This window comes from Cydia strobilella, chromosome 14 (assembly GCF_947568885.1).
Source record: "Cydia strobilella chromosome 14, ilCydStro3.1, whole genome shotgun sequence".
NCBI lineage: Eukaryota > Metazoa > Arthropoda > Insecta > Lepidoptera > Tortricidae > Cydia > Cydia strobilella.
In genome coordinates this window covers 14182280-14202192 of record NC_086054.1, presented here as the reverse complement: position 1 = coordinate 14202192, position 19913 = coordinate 14182280, and the positions used below count along the sequence as shown (strand labels likewise).

The 19913-nt window shown below is 37.6% G+C and overlaps 2 protein-coding genes across 2 annotated transcripts in view; one reads left to right on the top strand and one right to left on the bottom strand.

Annotated features, from left to right (window-relative positions):
• Window positions 1-26: 26 nt before the first annotated feature.
• On the top strand, window positions 27-15741 carry LOC134747258 (transmembrane 7 superfamily member 3-like). Its single transcript, XM_063681873.1, has 9 exons — window positions 27-614; window positions 1703-2041; window positions 5879-6144; window positions 6682-6874; window positions 8079-8246; window positions 8754-8906; window positions 9641-9901; window positions 10790-10940; window positions 12398-15741. Exons 1-9 carry the CDS (start codon window positions 551-553, stop codon window positions 12474-12476), a joined length of 1674 nt encoding a protein of 557 aa, XP_063537943.1. The 5' UTR covers window positions 27-550; the 3' UTR covers window positions 12477-15741.
• A 987-nt stretch (window positions 15742-16728) lies between these two features.
• LOC134747296 (paired box protein Pax-6) overlaps window positions 16729-19913 on the bottom strand; it is a 106634-nt gene continuing 103449 nt past the window's right edge. Inside the window, exon 10 of the mRNA XM_063681918.1 lies at window positions 16729-18333. Coding sequence (XP_063537988.1) covers window positions 18245-18333 — 89 coding nt within the window. The 3' untranslated portion in view covers window positions 16729-18244. The remainder of the gene's footprint in view (window positions 18334-19913) is intronic.

Genomic DNA, 19913 nt, shown 5'->3' with positions numbered 1-19913 from the left:
ACAATAAAATATCACGGATTTTATAATTAAAATCACCATTTTTGAAAAGAATATTGCTGTTTTTCAATAAATTAATGTGTTCGAAGTTCGGGTTGCCGCATTCCGTAGAATCTATTGTCTCGCTCTTACTCGCTTATTTAATCTTGCTTTCTCGCTTACTCTTTGTAAATTCCACTTGTTCCATTCGTTCTGACATTCAAACATTCATTCAAAAATCAGCTGTCAATTCAATGCACTTCACTTCACTCACATGTCATTGTTTTGGTTTTGCTTGTATCAAAGGCGTGTATTAATCGTACTTATCATACTGTTTTCGTGTTTTCCTTGATACGCCCAAAGATCCTTTTTACATGTTTAAGTTTTGCACGTAGAATAATGTAAATAAGTTTATCTAATTATGGGAAAATATAGTTATGAATAATGCCTGTCAAAGTAGTAACAGCTGATTTCTGTAGCAGAGGCAGAGGTGCAATAATAAAATAAAAAACACTGCAATAGTGATTAGTACTTATCGATTGTGATTCGTTGTGATATGATATAGTTTGTCAAAATGCTTCATTATATTCTGATAATATTATACATTTGTGCTTCTATAAACGCTGAAGAAGTTCAAGGTATGTTCAATAATTAGTCAAAAGTCAAAAGCATTTATTGCAAACACATTATCTGGGTAATCATTTGAGTTTAATAACCTACTTTTTGTCATAGTTGAAAACCAAAAAAGTAAATTGTAAGGCTTTTTATGCATGTCTATCAATAATAAAACTAATACAAATGTAGCTGAGGCAGTTGTGGATTTGCAGTCTTGGCCCCCAAGGCCCCAGGCCTTGTAGTAACTACTAGCCGCCCCTTTCTCAGCACTCATCTTGCTTGCTGCCGCCCCTAACGTCTTGCTGCCCTAGGCCCGGGCCTACTTGGCCTTAGGGCAAATCCGCTACTGAGCTGAAGACCTATTTTCCTTCATTCCGTTATGCCTGTTGCTCTGAAATTTGTAATGTTTTTAAATTAAAGGAAATATTTTTGTTTCTCAACCATCTTAAGGATTCTGGCCCAAACACTATTTAGGATTCTGTACGTAAAAGGTAAAAAGGAACCGTTATGGTCCCTCTGTCTGTCTCATCGCTAAATATCTCGATCTTGCACTATAGATTTGAAATTGTTATGAGCAAGGCTAACCCAGACGCATTGAAATTGTTATTTTTTTTGTACAATCAGGCGGATATGGCCTGTTGTTAATGGGCAGTTTTTTTTTTTATTGTCAATTGGGAAAATTAAGTAGAAAGTTTTCTCTGGTTGCCCTGAAAATTAGTGTTGCATGCTGTGGAAATAAACCGTTTTGTTGGATATGAAGTTTTTCTTATTCTTAAGGGGCCCACTGACTATCAGTCCGACGGACGATATCGGCCTGTCAGTTAGTACTAAATTTTGACAGTTCCAAACAACTGCGGCCGGACTGATAGTCAGTGGGCCCCTTTACATTAATTTTATCAACATCTTCCTCGCGTTATCCCAGCGTTTTGCCACGGCTCATGGGAGCCTGGGGTCCGCTTAACAACTAGTCCTAAGAATTGGCGTAGGCACTAATTTTTATGGAAGCGACTGCCATCTGACTTTCGAACCCAGAGGGGAAACTAGGCCTTATTGGGATTAGTCCGGTTTTCTCACAATGTTTTCCTTCATTAATTTTATATTTTTATTTCAGAATCAACATTTATAATATCCTTAAACAACACATATTCCAATGACGAGCTCTACAGCAGCGTAATTGATATAAAAAACAAATCTAAAACCCACTTTCAATTCACTGATGTTAATAAAAACATCTCCTTCATTGTCTTACAAGCACATAGTCATCTATACAACATAACTATGCGGAATGAAACATGTTTCAACGATAACAAGTCAAATCATACCTGTGAGATATTAACTGGGACGAACTTAGGTTTATTCAGCACAACACCTATATCTGACATGTCGGTGACTAATTTGAATGAAAAGGATTTGAAAATATTAATAGCGGTCCATGGATACATTTATGATGGTAAGTGTGCTTATGCTTTTATACTGAGAACACTTTAGTTATATTTAGAAAAGGTTTGATACTTGATACTTATATAAATGAGTATCATTTGCAATGAGAAATGTTGATGTATTATCCTTTTATTTTATATCTTAATGTTATTAATGAGTACTTATTCTTAATTGAATTCTGAATTGAGATCAGGCCGCTTAAACATTTTAATGAATTTAAAGTTTTAAGGTATAACTTCAAAAGAATAATTTTAATTATGGAACATAATTCACGTAGGTAATTATATTTATTATTACTGTTAAAACATTTGATTAGGTTCACTAATTTTGATCCATCATTGACTATCATATATTTCATACTTTTCCTTAGATATTTTTTACGTTAAATATAAAATTATTGCTACAGTGTATAGGATAAAGCTGGGTTAATGCATTTTATCCTCTTGTTAGCCATGGCTATGCAACATAGTAACAAATCCAATACATTAGTTACCTTTACCATTGCCGATACTGTAAATTGACCATTAAAATACTGTGATAAAGGGAATACAAATCAAGGTTAATTAGGTTAAGAGTGTTGCAGTTATATTAAAATCCCATTCAAATAAATGCGAAATCAAAGACAAGTTAATGTTAAGAGGTCCTGGAAATGAGAAGGAAACCTTTAACCTGCGAACATGCGACGAAAGAAATTACCATCGCGCGGATTTTAAGGTTTTATCTCAATTACTCTAAAAATATGCTTCTGTTTAAAATTTCGTTCAACAGATCCCTTGGCCATATCACTGGCTATTTTATACTGCTACGTTAATATGTAGAGTATGTATATACATACATCATTCGCTTGCCCTTGTCCCATTCACTTGGGGTCGGCGCAGCATGTCTTTTTCTTCCATACCTCTCTATCACCCGTCATCTCATCATTCACTTGCGTTAGTTTCATATCATCTTTCACACAGTCCATCCACCTTTTCCTCGGTTTTCCTCTCCTCGTACCTCCCTCCACATTCATTCTTAATACCTTTCTCGTCACATGACTTTCATCCCTCCGCATCACATGCCCGTACCGTGCTAGGCAATTTGCCCTTACTTTTTCTGTTATGGGTGCAACTTTCAGGCTTCCTCTTATATACTCATTCCTTATCCTATCCATTCTCGTCACGCCACACATCTACCTTAACATTTTCATCTCCGCTACATGATATTATGTATATACATACAACTGAAAATAAAATTAAAATAAATGGTACAATTAGGAAAAGCTAAGTACAAAGGCGAACTTATACCTTTGAGGGATCTTTTAGAGTTATCCTTTTAGTTTTTAGGGTTCCGTACCCAAAGGGTAAAACGGGACCCTATTACTAATCTGCTGTCCGTCACCAGGCTGTATCTCATGATCTCATGAACCGTGATACCTAAACAGTTGAAATTTTCACAGATGATGTATTTCTGTGGCCGCTATAACAATAAACACTAAAAACAGAATAAAATAAATAGTTAAGTGGGGCTCCCATACAACAAACGTGATTTTTTTGCCGTTTTTTGCGTAATGGCACGGAACCCTCCGTGCGCAAATCCGACTCGCACTTGGCCGGTTTTTATATTTCGTCATTATGACTTAAAGAGATGCAATAGGTTGACTCTTATTACCACAGTGTAATTTTAACTTACCGACATATTGCTACATAGGATTATGAACTCTATTATCACGGTGTAAGATACAATTTTACTATTGGTATTTGCGGATTCTTGAGACTAACTCCGCGTCATGTTTTGCTATCTACAATACCATTGAGAATATCTGTATGAGTTCAATACCTTTATTATGTATCTTATCTCACTAAATAAACAGTACAGTAACTTTGTTTTACAAAATCATCATCATCATATCAGCCTTCTATCGCCCACTGCTGAGCATAGGCCTCTCCCCGAGTACGCCACTTATCCCGGTCCTGAGCCAATCTCATCCAGAAGTGACCCGCAGTCTTCCGAATGTCGTCCACCCAACGAACCAACGGACGCCAAGCACTCCTTTCGTCTGAAAGCGGCCACCATTCCGTTAACATTTTGGCCCACCTGCCATCACAAGGGGACAAAGTAGTTGTTTAACCGCGCCTGCTAATATTGACACCCGAGCAAGCGAAAGATTCCAAAATTGAAGCTGGTGTGGTAAAAAGTTTTTTTACACGACTGGTGCGAAAAAAAGGAAAGTTGCCCCGAGTTTAATCCCTGCCGCTTCTTTACGCCATCGCCCGACGCAACAGCATTTCCATCTTATCTAAGTGGTGGAAATCTTAGCTTAGATGGTTGGTGGTCCTCAATTATGATATTCCTAAACTGTAATATTATTTATGAAATAAAACTATGAAAACGGATTATATCGCGTATATTGGATTTATAATACATCCCGACGTTTCGAACTCTTTACAGCGTTCGTGGTCAACGGGTGACTGAGGAAAAATTACAAAGTGCAAAAATACCCACATACTAAAATAATGAACAATCATAGACTACAAACTTTAAGGCTGGTTGTACCTTAAAGTTTGTAGTCTATGATTGTTCATTATTTTACTATGTGGGTATTTTTGCACTTTGTAATTTTTTCCTCAGTCACCCGTTGACCACGAACGCTGTAAAGAGTTCGAAACGTCGGGATGTATTATAAATTCAATATACGCGATATAATCCGTTTTCATAGTTTTATTTCATGAGTAACTATCGCGGTAACCGAAGACAATATTATGTAATATTATTTATTAATATAGGTATTAAAAAAACATAGCCATTTTTAAGCTTTTAAACCGTTTACTTGATGAAATAAAGGCGCAAGCGAATGAAAGTAAATCCTAAACGTCTGTTCGGGATCGAAAGTCCAAGCGATGCGAGTGTTTAAAGTACCTACTGATGTGTCTTTTTAGGGTTCCGTAACCAAAGGGTAAAAACGGGACCCTATTACTAAGACTCCGCTGTCCGTCCGTCTATCCGTCTGTCTGTCTGTCACCAGGCTGTATCTCATGAACCGTGATAGCTAGACAGTTGAAATTTTCACAGATGATGTATTTTTGTTGCCGCTATGACAACAAATACTAAAAACAGAATAATATAAATATTTAAATGGGGCTCCCGTACAACAAACGTGATTTTTTTGCTGTTTTTTTCCGTAATGGTACGGAACCCTTCGTGCGCGAGTCCGACCGGCCGGTTTTTTTAAATTGCGAAATTTCCACTTGGAAAAACTTGGACCCTTTTCCTTATTTTGTATAGAAATCAAAGTTTTCCGTTTAAATTTTTTTTTTTCATCATAAAGGAAAGCGTTTAATCACAAGAGGTTGAAGAGATCCAAGTTATAGTGGGCTAGGAATGATAGTTTCATTTGTTTCCTGTGAATTTTTCTTGAAATTGTCGAGAATCTCCCAACTTTTTGAAAAATTTCTTCACGCATCTGGCGCATTCCACGGGCTGTCCCGTACAAACGCTTTTTATTTCCTGTGTTGCGACTTTTTTTCGGCGTTAGATTGTCGCACACGTAACCGCTCGGCATCGGAACGGCATCGCCTCGCCTCGACGATATGTGTGCGTTACAGTATGGAATTTCTTACAAAGAATACTGGACGGCTCGAGTTAAGGCGGCGTCGGTCCGGTGCCGACCGGTTACGTGTGCGACAACCTGCAGATGTTTATTTTTCTGTGCATATTTTTGACCATTCGTCACAGAAAAGGAAACTCGTATACCTGCAAATCCTGAGAAAATTCGCATTCGTACGGGACAACGGTAGACAATTTCGTGGAATGATCCATCTGTAGTTTAAACAAATAATAATATTCAAATATACTTTTCTTCATACAGATCCAGTACCCGGCGGTTGCAATTTAGAAGGCCCCATAGAAACACCGCCATTCGTTTCAACAAATACATCACCTTACAGAGACTACATTAGCGTAACCGCTCCAGCGCCTAGCCCTAGCTTAGCTCCCGATATGTGCGAACAAAGTTTCAATAGTTTAACATTCTACAGATTATACTTGCCTGAAAGGGATTTTAGTATGGACTCGTACTTCGGGGGAATAAAAGCTATGATGAGCTATCCTAGTGTTTTGGAGTATGGTGAAGAGGTGAGTATTTTACCTATAAATTCATTCATTATTAAGTCGTAAATACAGTCACGATCATTTAAATGTATAATATCATATCCCAGTCGAAGGCTGTCTCGCCGATGATGCCGGCCATGAATCTAGTATAACTGGATCGGTCATGAGGGGCGGGGGGAAATGACCGAACGGGATAGTCTTATGTATCTTTCAGTAGGAGTAGCAGAGAAAGCGCTGTTATTGTTTGTCCTTGTCACATATTTTATTTTTCTGTGCATGGTGCAATAGTCTCACATTTTTTTTAATTCCAAACCGTACATTTGTATGGTTTATGCCATCATAAACCCATGCTCTGGGCTACAAATCTAATCGACCAATCATATTGTAGCATTGCGTATGTTCCGTCCCTCACGGGCGCACGCGTATAGCTGATCTATGTAATGCTAGGTCTATGATGCCGGCGGTCAATGCCACTGTGCGAGCGAGACAACAATACAATTGTGGGGGTGCGATAGAGATAGGAAACGGCGGGTCAATGTACTTTATTATTTTGTATTTTAGATACCCGAAACTCATCGATCAAACGTCCGCCGTACTATGAGCGCGTACCCCGGGACAGGGGCAGTATTCGTCGCAGTAGCACTGTTTATGAGTTATAATGGCACTGAAAATCCAACACCGCGGTGGTCTATATATGTACCCACTGTTACGTATGTCTGCTCGCCTTTGGTGGAGGACGACTGCCTATTGCTCGGTAAGTATGTATAGTTGTCTACTTATACATAGGTACTTTATCAACCATACCCATGCTATAAAAAGGTCTAAGGGCTTAAACATCGACAATCGAAAAGATATAGATGGCCCAGAAAGGCCTTATAACGCTGCGTCTTACGTAAGCGAACAGCTCGCGAACGCGAAGCGAAGCAGCGCGGCGGGCCCACGGCGTTCGCGTTCGCAACGAGATCGCCCACGTACCTAGGACACTTCTATAGGTATCAAAGGATTGATTCACCCCGCGCCGCATCGCGTCGCGTTCACTTGTTGTTCGCCTACGTAGTACGCTGCGTAACTGTGACAAAAGTGCAGCAATAATTTAAAATATTTAAATAAAGTTAATAGAGACCCAGGAGACCGTAACCATGGCAACGAGGGACAAGAAAAAGTTGATTCACCCAAGATACCCACCACACTAGCGTCTAAGCGTCTTTTGAGCGTCGGCGTCTAGTCAGTGCTATAGAAAATGGCGTCTCTTCGCAGTTGCGTCAACGTTGCTTCGAGCAGCAGCCATGGAGTTGACTAGACCCTACGCTGGGGTCTCTTATTCCGTGCTTTAGCTAAGTTTATTTCCTATACGACCTCCTAGCCTAGTCGATAGTGACCCGGGTTCGAATACTTCGAATCTTGGTAAGGGCATTTATTAGGGTTCCGTACCCAAAGGGTAAAAACGGGACCCTATTTCTAAGACTTCGCTGTCTGTCTGTCTGTCCGTCTGTCACCAGGCTGTATCTCATGAACCGTGATATCTAGACAGTTGAAATTTTCACAAATAATGTATTTCTGTAGCCGCTATAGCAACAAATACTAAAAACAGAATAAAATAAATATTTAAGGGGGGCTCCCATACAACAAACGTGATTTTTTGCCATTTTTATAGATAATGGTACGGAACCCTTCGTGCGCGAGTCCGACTCGCACTTGGCCGGTTTTTTGTGTGTTTATCAACAAATATTTGTTCCATATTATGGTACCATCGAGCTGATCTGATAATGGAGACAGGAGGTGGTCACAGGAACTCTGTGATAAAACAACGCAACCAAATTGTGTTTGGGGTTTTTAGAATTGTCTCGATGAATATTAGTTGCCTGTGGAAAGAAAAGTACAGTCAGCGATAAAAGCTTGTACCAAAAATGAAATTTTTGCCAAAAACTTATTTATTTATTTTTACCTTTGCACCCCAGGTGATCTGCTATCCCAAGTCCTTTGCGCGTCTCTCCTCTTCGTGGGCCTGTTTGTGTGCTACTTTGGGCACAAGTTCTTCAAGACGGAGATGTTCATGTTCGGGATGCTGAGCGGAGTCATCATTACTTACATACTGATCTCGCTAATTGCTGAGATGGAGCAAGCCCGTGAGTTAATCGTACATAATTTCTAAGAAAAAAAATCTTCAAAAAACTGTATGCCTTTATTTTATATGACGATCAGTAATTCCACTTTACCAAATTATGCTTTTCGAGAGGAAAGCATGAGTTAATATAAAAATACACAAATTGTGTATCTATTGCTGTTCCCTCCTTCAATTTCAACTCCAGAATCCAACCATCAGATAATGATAACCTGATGACAAAATAAACAAACCTTTCAAACAAAAGAAAAGTTCTAATCGGTCCAGCTGTTTTTGAGTTATCGGGGAACTTATATAGGTACATAACAATAAGGATCCCATCGAAATGTGAACCTCTCACCTTCTCACTCTCTCTCTCTTCTACAATTTAAAATACTTATGTTAAACAATGATTTAGTTTTAGTAGTAAAATACTCGTAGTTATGAACTTGAGTTTATGCAGGTTTTATATTTTTGAGCCATGCATGCACACTGAAAATGTCAATAATTTTCATCTACATCTCTTCTACAGCTCTGATTGCTGCATCGTTTGTCTCCGGGATCCTGTTCGGTTTCATCTGGCTGACGTTCTGGTGGTTCTACGGCATTCCTGTGTTCTCCGTGCTTCTGGTCACCCTGTCTTTCGGCTTCTTTGCTGCTTGTGTCCTGTACCATCAAATTCCGGGTAAGATTCATTAGACCCTAGTAGATCTGATTGGTGATTCGTTTCTCTGGAATCATGTTCTCCATCTGGCTGACATTCTAGTGGTGCTAAGGAATTCCTGTGGTCACTCTGACCTTCGGTTTCTTCTCTGCTTGTGTCCTGTACCATCAAATTCCTGGTAAGAATCATTAGGCCCTAGATCTGGTTGGTGATTCGCTCCTCTGGGATCCTGTTCTTCATCTGGCTGACGTTCTGGTGGTTCTACGGCATTCCTGTGTTCTCCGTGCTTCTGGTCACCCTTACCTTCGGCTTCTTCACTGCCTGCGTTCTGTACCATCAAATTCCTGGCAAGAATCATTAGAAATATTATTGAATTTAAAACCAATGCAGCAATGGGGACGGCAACTGTCACTTTAATTGTCGAATTCCATACAAAAATGTGATCGATGGCGTCATCTGCAATTGGCTTTGAACTGCTGTCATTTCCATTTAAAGTAATTTAAGAGCCCCATTAACTTTTACCTTACCCACTTATAGGTAGATAGTGCAAGAAATTGATTGAACGATTTTATCGAGATATCTGCTTTAACATTGGGGGTATTGGGACTGGGATTCGATAGTCATTTAAAATCAGACGAAGTTTTTATATAAAACTAGTGATAATATTATACTCGTAAACTAGTGATTATTATTGTACTCGTAATCCTCACAGCTAAAGATTGTATGACAGCCATTGAACTACATCATATCTCCAGGTGGCTTGACAATGCTGCTTGAAGACCTAAACTTCTGGACCCTTTTCATCCTGGTGATGCTCCTGACAGCTGTCATTCTGACACCAGCTACGTACCCAGCGAACATCCTCTGTTGCGCTGTGCTTGGCGCGTACGCGGCTATATACCCTATTGACTACTGCTTAGGGTCCAATTTGAAGTACATCATCATTAACACTGTGAGACGAGCTACTGTTGACAAATTTCACTATGCTGTGCTGGCGCCGCCTTTTGAGAAAAATGGTGAGTTTAAATTTTTACTAGCATAAACAAGCAATTCTTTTATATATGTGTATATATATATATATATATCTCGGAAACGGCTCTAACGATTTCGATGAAATTTGCTATATGGGGGTTTTCGAGGGCGAAAAATCGATCTAGCTAGGTTCTATCTCTGGGAAAACGCGCATTTTTGAGTTTTTATGTCTCCCAGATATTTTTTACTAATATAAGTTCCTTCTTTCCTACATTGCAATAGTTATTCCACATTATAACTTTCATACATAATTATTTTCAAATATGTTATATTTTTTATATGTTGGTTTATAATACAAAGCAAATGCGATACAGTCTAAGGAAAAACATGCCTCGATAATCACGAAAATTTGATTCTCGATCAGATGGCGCCACTACGTTTGGCCTACTCTCGTATAGAGGGCGTTGACACTTTACTGTGTTATTTAACAATTTTAACGCATATCAGTGAAAGAACATGGGTCAAAAATCATAAAAATAATTAATGCAGATAAAAAAATCATTTTTCCATATTTAAATACATTTTATCGTATTTTTATAAATCTTCATTTTTAGTTTTAAAGTGTGTCGATAGATGGCAGTGAATTTACTGTGGTTACAAAATTTACTATGACAGTACCACTCTATAATATTATATCCTCTTTGGAGCTGCAGACCTCACCCTAGCCCAATTCGGATTTTCTTCACACAATATTTCAAACCATTAAAAGTCTAAAAGTTGTATAATAAAAAGGTAATATAATTCATATAAAACCCTGTCATTTACTCTTTAATATTCTGGATACCTACGAGTATACGCAAGCCTTAACTTCTACTATCAATAGGTATTAATAATATTATTCTACTATGCTATAACATTTCATATTTCTACAGATGCCCTGATAATTCTCCTATGGGTGATGCTGGCCGTAACTGGATTTCTGTTCCAACACTACCACAACCGCGGGAAGCCCCCCTTCCCTCCCCCGCCGAGGAACATTCGAGAGAGCCCCGAGGGTTACGGCTCTATCACCCCTTACACACGGTACTTATAGTAATACATATTTGCTTTTCTATAGGTAGTTCTAGGTAATGCTGGCCGATACGGAGTTCTTGTTGTAACACAACCCCTTTCCTACCCCCACCGAGGACCCTTTTATTACTCACGGTACGTATTGTTATGTATGTATTGTTATGTATGTCTTGTTAGGTGAATCTAGAACACGTGTAGCGTTGTAGCACGCAGTGACGCGGCTTTAAATTTGGTATCACGGTGTAGGTAATCCGCCTTCGCCGTTCCGCGCGGTGCAGCGGCGGGCAGTGCCAGTGTTCTTCGCCTTAGCCTGGGTAGTAGGTAATAATGCTGATAGCTACTCGATTATTGATTGAACAATGCCCCCTTCCCTCCCCCGCCGAGGAACGTTTGAGAGAGCCCCGAGGGTTACGGCTCTATCACTCCTTATACACTGTACGTATAGTTTCATATGCGTTAGTTATCCTGGATAATGCTGATAGCTACTGGATTCTTGTTGTAATAATACTCCCTTCCCTCCCCCGCCGAGGAACGTTTGATAGAGCCCCGAGGGTTACGGCTCTATCACTCCTTACACACTGTACGTATAGTTTCATATGCGTTAGTTATCCTGGGTAATGCTGATAGCTACTGGATTCTTGTTGTAACAATACTCCCTTCCCTCCTCCGCCGAGGAACGTTTGAGAGAGCCCCGAGGGTTACAGCTCTATTTTTCCTTACACACGGTACGTATAGTTGCATATGCGTTAGTTATCCTGGGTAATGCTGATAGCTACGGGTTCTTGTTGTAACAATGCCCTCTTGCCTCCCCCGCCGAGGAACTTTTGAGAGAGCCCCGAGGGTTACGGCTCTATCACTCCTTACACACGGTACGTATAGTTGCATATGCGTTAGTTCTCCTGGGTAATGCTGATAGCTACTGGATTCTTGTTGTAACAATGCCCCCTTCCCTCCCCCGCCGAGGAACATTTGAGAGAGCCCCGAGGGTTACGGCTCTATCACCCCTTACGCATAAGTATATTTTATTTTTATATCAGGTAACACAAGCCCCCGTTATATGATTAACTTTTTTTACTTTACTAAGACTCCTCTGTCCGTCTGTCTGTCACCAGGCTGTATCTCATGAACCGTGATAGCTGGGCAGTTGACATTGCTAAGGTATAGAGTTTGTGAAGTTTGGGCTTATAGAGTTAGAAGCTTGGCTCCACAAAAGATCTGATAACTTTTTGACAGTGCGAGCCTTATGGTTTCGTCTTGGCAACATTTTACATAAAAATGTTTTTGTGGGATCCTTGATACTAAAATGATAGTTACATTTCCTCATTTTATATTTTTTTGCTGTTTTAGTACAACATTATTATGATTGGGTATTAAATTGGCCACCACACTGTTTCACTGCAAACTCAGTGCAGTGTTAGCTTAGACGGACTTTTATACCATTTTCTAACCAACTGTTTTTCACATTTCAGTTTGAGTGCTGCTTCGGATCCACCTCTGCGGTCCACAGGCAACCTTACAAGCAACGAAAACACCTCTTTACTGGCCTAAAATATATGCCAATAGGTATATGTCATTCTTAAAGCTTATTTTCATATATCCTTATTTGATAATTATCGCTATTTGATCTCGCCTTTGAACGTAACAAAATATGTATGTTTAACCTATGAACTGCGTGGAGTCTCTATTATTTCCCATATAGTTCTAAGTCATAATGTATTGTTTGCCACATTTTCGTTAGTCATAATTTGGTTTTTCTCAGAAACGCGTAACTTTTCAGGATTGCCATAAAACAAACCTAACCTAACCTATCTATAGGATAACCTGAAGAAAATCCTGAAAAACTAATGGTTTCAGAATTACGACTAATGATAATATGACAATCATTACATTATGACTTTCAATAAAATTTTGCCAAAAACACTAATATGTAATAGGTATATTAGCAATAGTACATTATGATACAAGTGTGCTAAGTTGGTCATTACACACGAGGCGATATTGTGCGCGCGAGCTGTAAGCGAGCGCTCAATAAGAAAGCCGATGTGTGTAATGACCAATGCACACGCGTTTCATACGACGTTTTTCAACACACTTGCGAGAAAAAAAAGAAACTTTCATATTAATCAAATTTTAATAGCTAAAACATTTAGTATTGTGTGTTGCATCTGTCATACTCGTACTGCCGGCCGGCCCTCGCTCGCCGGCTCAAGAGGAGCGCGCCGGTGCCCGCCAGTCCGACCAATTAAAGAAGGCTCCCTTTCCATGCATATTATTAGCAATTAGTTAGCTTCTTAACTCAGTCGGATAATATAATGAAAAAGCACGAGTGGAATAATACACTGAAAGAGCACGCGTGTTTAATATCTAGGATTATGAGCCAAAAATCGGTGAAATAAAAACGTCGTTTTGAGCAAGTGTGTTGAAAAAGACTTTATTATTACCTACAGTGGGTATTGTATTGAGTTAGGTTATCCCCACCTATCGATGCAGAATGGCATAAGCCGATTGAAAAAAGCTTTTAAGTCTGCACAATAACACCTAAAAAGACGGTTTTTGTATTTTGAAAAGTTTTTTTAACAAAACAATTACAAAATATTTAGAACACAACGGATAACCGTTAACTCAAGTATAAACTCACTTGTATTTTTAGTCGCTATTACATAAATAATAATTACAACAACAAATAAAAATTAATTAACTAAATAATTTCTTTAAATATCTTAGTTCTTACTGCATAAGCAAGTATATTTTACGTTACGATTCTATGTAGTATAACCTTTTTAAGGTTAAATTTTATTTATTTACTGTAATAATATGTTAAAAAGGCTAAAGCGCAAAATTGCAAATATCTTTAAATTATGGAAAATTTGGTATTTTTGTATTGTTTTGTTTTACTACTAAATTTTATTCCTAGTGTTACCAAATATTTTAAATCTTTAAGACTGTTGTCATTTGTGATAAAATATATGTATGTATGGTTGTTAGAAATAATGTACATATAACCAAATCAGTTACATTGTCCATAGTTATTAAAACCTTAACCATACATTTTTGAGGAGTAAGTCATCGGTTCAGAGGTTTAGGCGTGAAGAGGTAACAGACAGACACACTTTGGCATTTATAATATTAGTATGGATGGATATTGATCTTAGCACTCATTTTTTTTATACTACGTCGGTGGCAAACAAGCATACGGCCCGCCTGATGTTAAGCAGATCACATTTCACATTATTTCTATTATTGATGGTATTGGTGTTATAAAAATCCTTAGCTGAAAATATCTTTTATTTATTTTACTTTTATGTAAGTTTACTTTATTTAAGTTTAAGTTAACCAGACCGTGTATAATATATATTTATTTAATATATATTTGTTTAGACCGTGTATTTAATACCCTGCATTTGTTGAATAAACACAAAAAAAAACTGAAATCCCAATCCATTTAAAAATAAAGAATTGGCACTATAGCAAAAGATTAGCCATTCAAATCAAACGCAGTTTGAGGGATGGACAGACAACATCTAAACCAATTATGTGCGTAGATAATCTGAATTGTTTGACAGAGGGGCTGCGTGTTTCGGATAGAATTCCATTAGGGTGCCGGCTCAGAACTAGTGTAATGCACAAAACACAAATCATCTCTACTGGGGGCCTAGTCAAGATGATAATCACAGATTTATTATATACGCTAGATGACGCAAATACCACGATTTGTATTCAAACCAAGCGTGCCGACTTTTTCATACAAAATTTATAAGTAATATAATTTTAAAATTACATATCTGTGATAGGAAATATGTTCCTGCCTTTGGGTGCTCGCAATTTTTGGGCTTTTGCAGTTAATTATCATGCAACGAAGCATTTAAGTTTTCACGGACGTCCGGCTGCAACAACTGATGCGCGTGGACTGTAAAGAGCGACGGTCAACCTCGACGCTTGGTCGGGGTTCGGACACGCGAAGTAGATGCACTTGCGTCTTCTATGGTATATTTATTTCCGTGATGACAATTATACAACAAACGCGTAATAGTCACGTGACTATTACCATATTATTAGTTTCAGTCACTTGGCTAGTCCCCCTAATATGCCGAAAAAAAAAGTTTCCAAGATTTCGAAATATCCACATGGAATAATTTCGGAAAAATCTCATATGGGGAACGTAAATCTTTGTATTTTTGTGTAGTTTTCAAGCAAAATGGCATGCATTGTGAATTGATCAGGTGGTAGCAGTAAATGAACAGTCAGCTGCAAAGAGAGGTGACCCTCATCGACTATCGTCAATGTACCTTTTGACTGAAAACGTCACATTTTAGTTAAAGTTTTAAATAATGGTTGTTATTTAATGATTGAGTGTTCTCTGTTATTCGCTGTATACTTTAAACGCATGTTATTTATATTTTTTGTCATTGTTGAATATAAAATGTTAACATTATGGGTACATTCTGAATCTTAATCTGAAATATCTGTATTCGACCTACTAATCATACTGTCCAGCCCAGATTTTTATTATATCTCTAAGTTTGTGTGTTGAAGTAATTCTATTTTTATTCAACCATTGATATAGGTGATACTTTACTATATACTAGACTATATTGAATCATTTTCTACTGTACTAACAGTAAGCAAGATGCCTTGGTAAGATTTGTAGTAGCGTGTGTTGCTGAAGTGTGAAGTGCTTCTGAAGTAACCCTAATGCACCTTAAATTGAATGTTCCCATATATTTACAGTTGTGTATTAAGTTTTATTTACCGTTCACCTACTAGATAGGCTATTCAAACTCAATTGCTAATTCAATAAATTATTTTTCTATAACCACTGTTTAATAATTACCACTGAACGTTTAAAATTCACCATACTGTGCTTAGATCACTATAATGCTACAATACAGTTAATCCCATCCTTTTGTTCAACCCTACGAGGGGTGTTTGTATGTGTGCGTCCCCTATATAAAACTCACGCATTAACATTGCCCAAATATACATATTACCAACTTATTGTGATGCTAGACCAAACAATAACCGATGCTATGTAGACGTAATAAAGTCCAAATATATTGCATCGGTGTTTGTAGACGGTTAAAGTTTTGAACATAGGGTTGTCACTTACGCAATAAAGTTGCATTTCGCTTGAATCTTATTGCCATCTGCTGCGTCACAATTGGTTATTAATAATAATATTTTATTCCACACTTTATTAGAGCATTGTTGCGCTATTAGTAACACTCGAGTGTGCCCATTCGTCATTTTAAATGATCATAACTTTGTTTGGGGTTGTGATATTGACTTGTTAAATTGACATGGATATTTTTGTGGCCGTCGCAATAACGAGCGAAAGAATTTTCTGTAAATTTTTTTTTATTGAAATCCATGGTGGAACACAAGTATACTGCCCTAGTAATAGTAAGCTGGCACCGTAGCCTATTTATGTGTAAATTAGATTTATATCGACTGGGATATGGGCCGTGATTACCTTTTGTAGGTATTGTTTTCGGGGTAATCACGGTCCATATCGTCGCTATACTTACTCAACCTCATATCTGCAACAATCATTTGATGGAAATGTCGCTTTTCTTTCATTCGGAATACGGGTGCTTTTGTCATCAAATGAGTGTTGCAGATACGAGGTTAAGTAAGTATAGCGGCGATATCCCGGTCAATATACTCGTAATTCTAGTGAAAAACCGTGAATCATTCATAACTGTTGTGTAAATTGTACGTTACAGTATTCAAATAAAAATAAACCTTTTTTCTGTACTTACCAGTATATAATTTTGTTAGGACAATAATAAAACAAAGAAAATAATGGTTAATGCGATATTTATTAAATTTCACTGTAATCCCCTCAATCTATATGCACTTATAATCGATTAATAATTTATTTTACACTTAAAAACTAAATTACAATTAATACATACACTTTTTATATCATATCGCCCCGTCAGTATTGCATTTCATTCCATTAGACAATGAAAATATATTAAAAGGTTCACTTTACATTAAAATTAAATGTAAAATATAGAACTTGCTGAAAACCAGCACCATCGTATCGAATACTAATTAAAATAAGTACAGTTATTAAGAAGAAATAAATGCAATTTTGGCTTTAGTTTACACGAATTCAACAATTTGTGGTAAAATAATATCTATACTAATTTAATCACAGCAACATTGGTTCCTATCAATAAATAAATATCGTAAATTAACTACGTGCTGTTATGAATTGTACAAATAATACAAATACAATTTGTAGTGTGACAATTTTGAGGGGAACGCCGTGGCGAACGGGAATTTCCTCGTTTTCTATTAATGCGTGTCACCCCTACATACATCAAAGAAAAAGGGTTGTGCACGTAAAGGGTGCATTAGGTGCATAACACTTATCATAGAACGTTGGCACAAACAATTATTTACATGTATTTCGGTTTTCGCGCGGAGCGTTCAAAGCTGCCGCTACTCGATCAAAGATGGCGCTGTATATACAGTTGTAACTTGTTGGGTTCGTAGCATAATTTCGTAAATCGCAATTACTAAAACAAGTTCCTAAAATAATTGATAGGTCTTTTCTAATGTACGAAATTTTTGAGAACCTTTGGATAGGTAGTTCAGGGCGGAATTTATTGAATAATAGTTACATTCACTTTTGTTAAGTAGGGAGGTGCACAAACTATTTGAAAAATTATTTATTGGCATTTTTTATAATGCATTTCAACTTTAGAACTTAATAATTATGTTGCCTTTATGAATTTCGTAACGTGAAGATACATAGGAATTAAGATTTAAGAAATTATTCTCCGATACCCAATTCCTTAGCTTAGTTTAAAAATCAAACGCCCGCAGTAAATTACGCCGTAATAATAAAATGATAATTAATTATGTATAATAAGAATTTGAGTATTTTTGTTCATTTTTCAAGAATTTGGTTATACAACCATTTGGAATAGGGAATAGAAAAAACATGTCTAAACCAATTGGATTTTTTCATCTACGGTTCAAGCAAGAACTTATAAAAACTGTTTTGGGGGCAATTTTCAACATCAAATTCTAAGTAGAATAAACCCAAAACTTCAAATTGTACCAAAAATATTAGTATAATTTCTCAGCCTAGTTTACCACGCGCGCCGCTTACAAATAGGATTTGAACATCATCAGTTGCTTTCTTTTCTGACTTACGATACAGTTTCTGGCATCTCAATAGCGTCATGCCCGGCGGTCATGTTGAGAGCGTTCATCGAGAGGTCGTAGTTGTGCGGTATTTCGCTAGATGGCTCTGTCGGGTTCTCTGGCATTAGTAGGCGCGGGAACCCGAAGAGCTGCGATCACTGGAGTCTGCCCCAGTAGTTGGAGGCGAGGTCGGGCCCCTGCGATGGTATTTGAACGGGGACGGATACGCCCGCAGATATTACACCTACGGAAAAAGGGGTTTGATGTTTGATTGTGAGGAATTTGACGCGTTATAAGCTGTGGCTTAATCGTATCAATTACACATACAACTTATAGATGGTCAAGCAAATCTTGTCAGTAGAAAAGGCGGCAAATTTAAAAAATGTGGGCGGAAAGGGATATCGTTCACTAGGAAATTTTGAATTTCGCGCCTTTTTCAAGATTTGCTTGACTAACTATAAGTATAAATATCATCTCACCTACGGAAAAAGAGGTTTGATTGTGAGGAATTTGACGCGTTATTTTGATAATCTGTGGCTTAATTGTATCAATTACACATACAACTTAAGCATAAATAGCATCTACTTATATGTTATATGGTAAAAAAAAACTAATGTTAAGTAGGTATTTTATGGATGTTAGGTTAAAATTAACGGATCAGACTACGCGTCAAAAGTATCTACCTTGTGACAAAAAGAGATGTCTCTATATATATATGTAGGATGAATTAGACTGTATGAGATATTTCTTGTCGCCAACTGTCGAGATTTATCTTTATTTTGAATATAATGGGTGGCAGATACTTTTGGCGCGTTGATTTATCCGCTACTATTAATGCTAACTGTACCTCGTCAAATAGTATACTACGATCACACTTTTCAAGATATTCGTCTAAAGTAGGATACTGTGTGAACAGTAAGTTAACCAACAGTAATTCCCATCCTGTATGTATATTTCATTATACTTAATTAAACAGACTGATAGCGTTGAGTTATGCTACCATAGCATTTGCATCACGAATACTAGTAACGGCATTCAAAGGGTTAAGTTCGTTCCGATATTATCGATCCCATATTAACGCATATTCCATCCGATACGCTTAGCGTTCCGCATCAATTACCTACCGAGATCTAGGACTCAAACGTCATACCTATCGTAAAACCTATTAGCGCGTCAAACCAGCCAATATCTAATACGGTTTTCAATTATTTCCAAATCCTCCCATCTTGTTAAATGACATCGCAAATTGAACCTTAAGACGTTATAGTGAAGTTGAACTTAGCAAAGCGGAAGATGAGATAGGAGTTTATGTGATTACGGATTGATACGGACGTTCGGTACACGATATCTTGCTTGATTATGTCAGGAAGCCGATTGACAAGCCTATAAATTTATAATTATGGAAACGACGTATGTGCCGTAGCATGTTATGGACTTACGCTGTTTTAAATTCGCACGGTTATGGAACCACGTAAATGTAGACATGAGCAAGTTATAGATGCTCTGACGAACCAATAATTGCTTCCACGAATGTATATGCAAGTTGGATTGATGAATTTTGATTTGAAACTGTTTGTTGAATGATCCTAAGATTAGGTCATACAATAAGGTTGTAGGTAATACAACAGTTGTACATGTACAACCAGCTGCAAAAGTGCATGGCCACATCATAAATGAATTCCATTCGTGTCCATATAATTTTGCAGCTTGCTTATACTCTTTCTGGCACTAGAACTAGTGTGTAAGTACCTATAATAATGTAGCCAATGTAGAGATACCTTTCAACCCAATTCAAGAAATGCACCCAGGGAGGTAGGTACATAA

Excerpts from the sequence above, each read along its gene's own strand:
- LOC134747258 (XM_063681873.1), top strand. The coding sequence starts at position 551 with ATGCTTCATTATATTCTGATAATATTATACATTTGTGCTTCTATAAAC. Across the intron at positions 2,042-5,878 it reads CCATGGATACATTTATGATG|ATCCAGTACCCGGCGGTTGC; the intron begins GTAAGTGTGCTT and ends TTCTTCATACAG. Across the intron at positions 6,145-6,681 it reads TTTTGGAGTATGGTGAAGAG|ATACCCGAAACTCATCGATC; the intron begins GTGAGTATTTTA and ends TTTGTATTTTAG.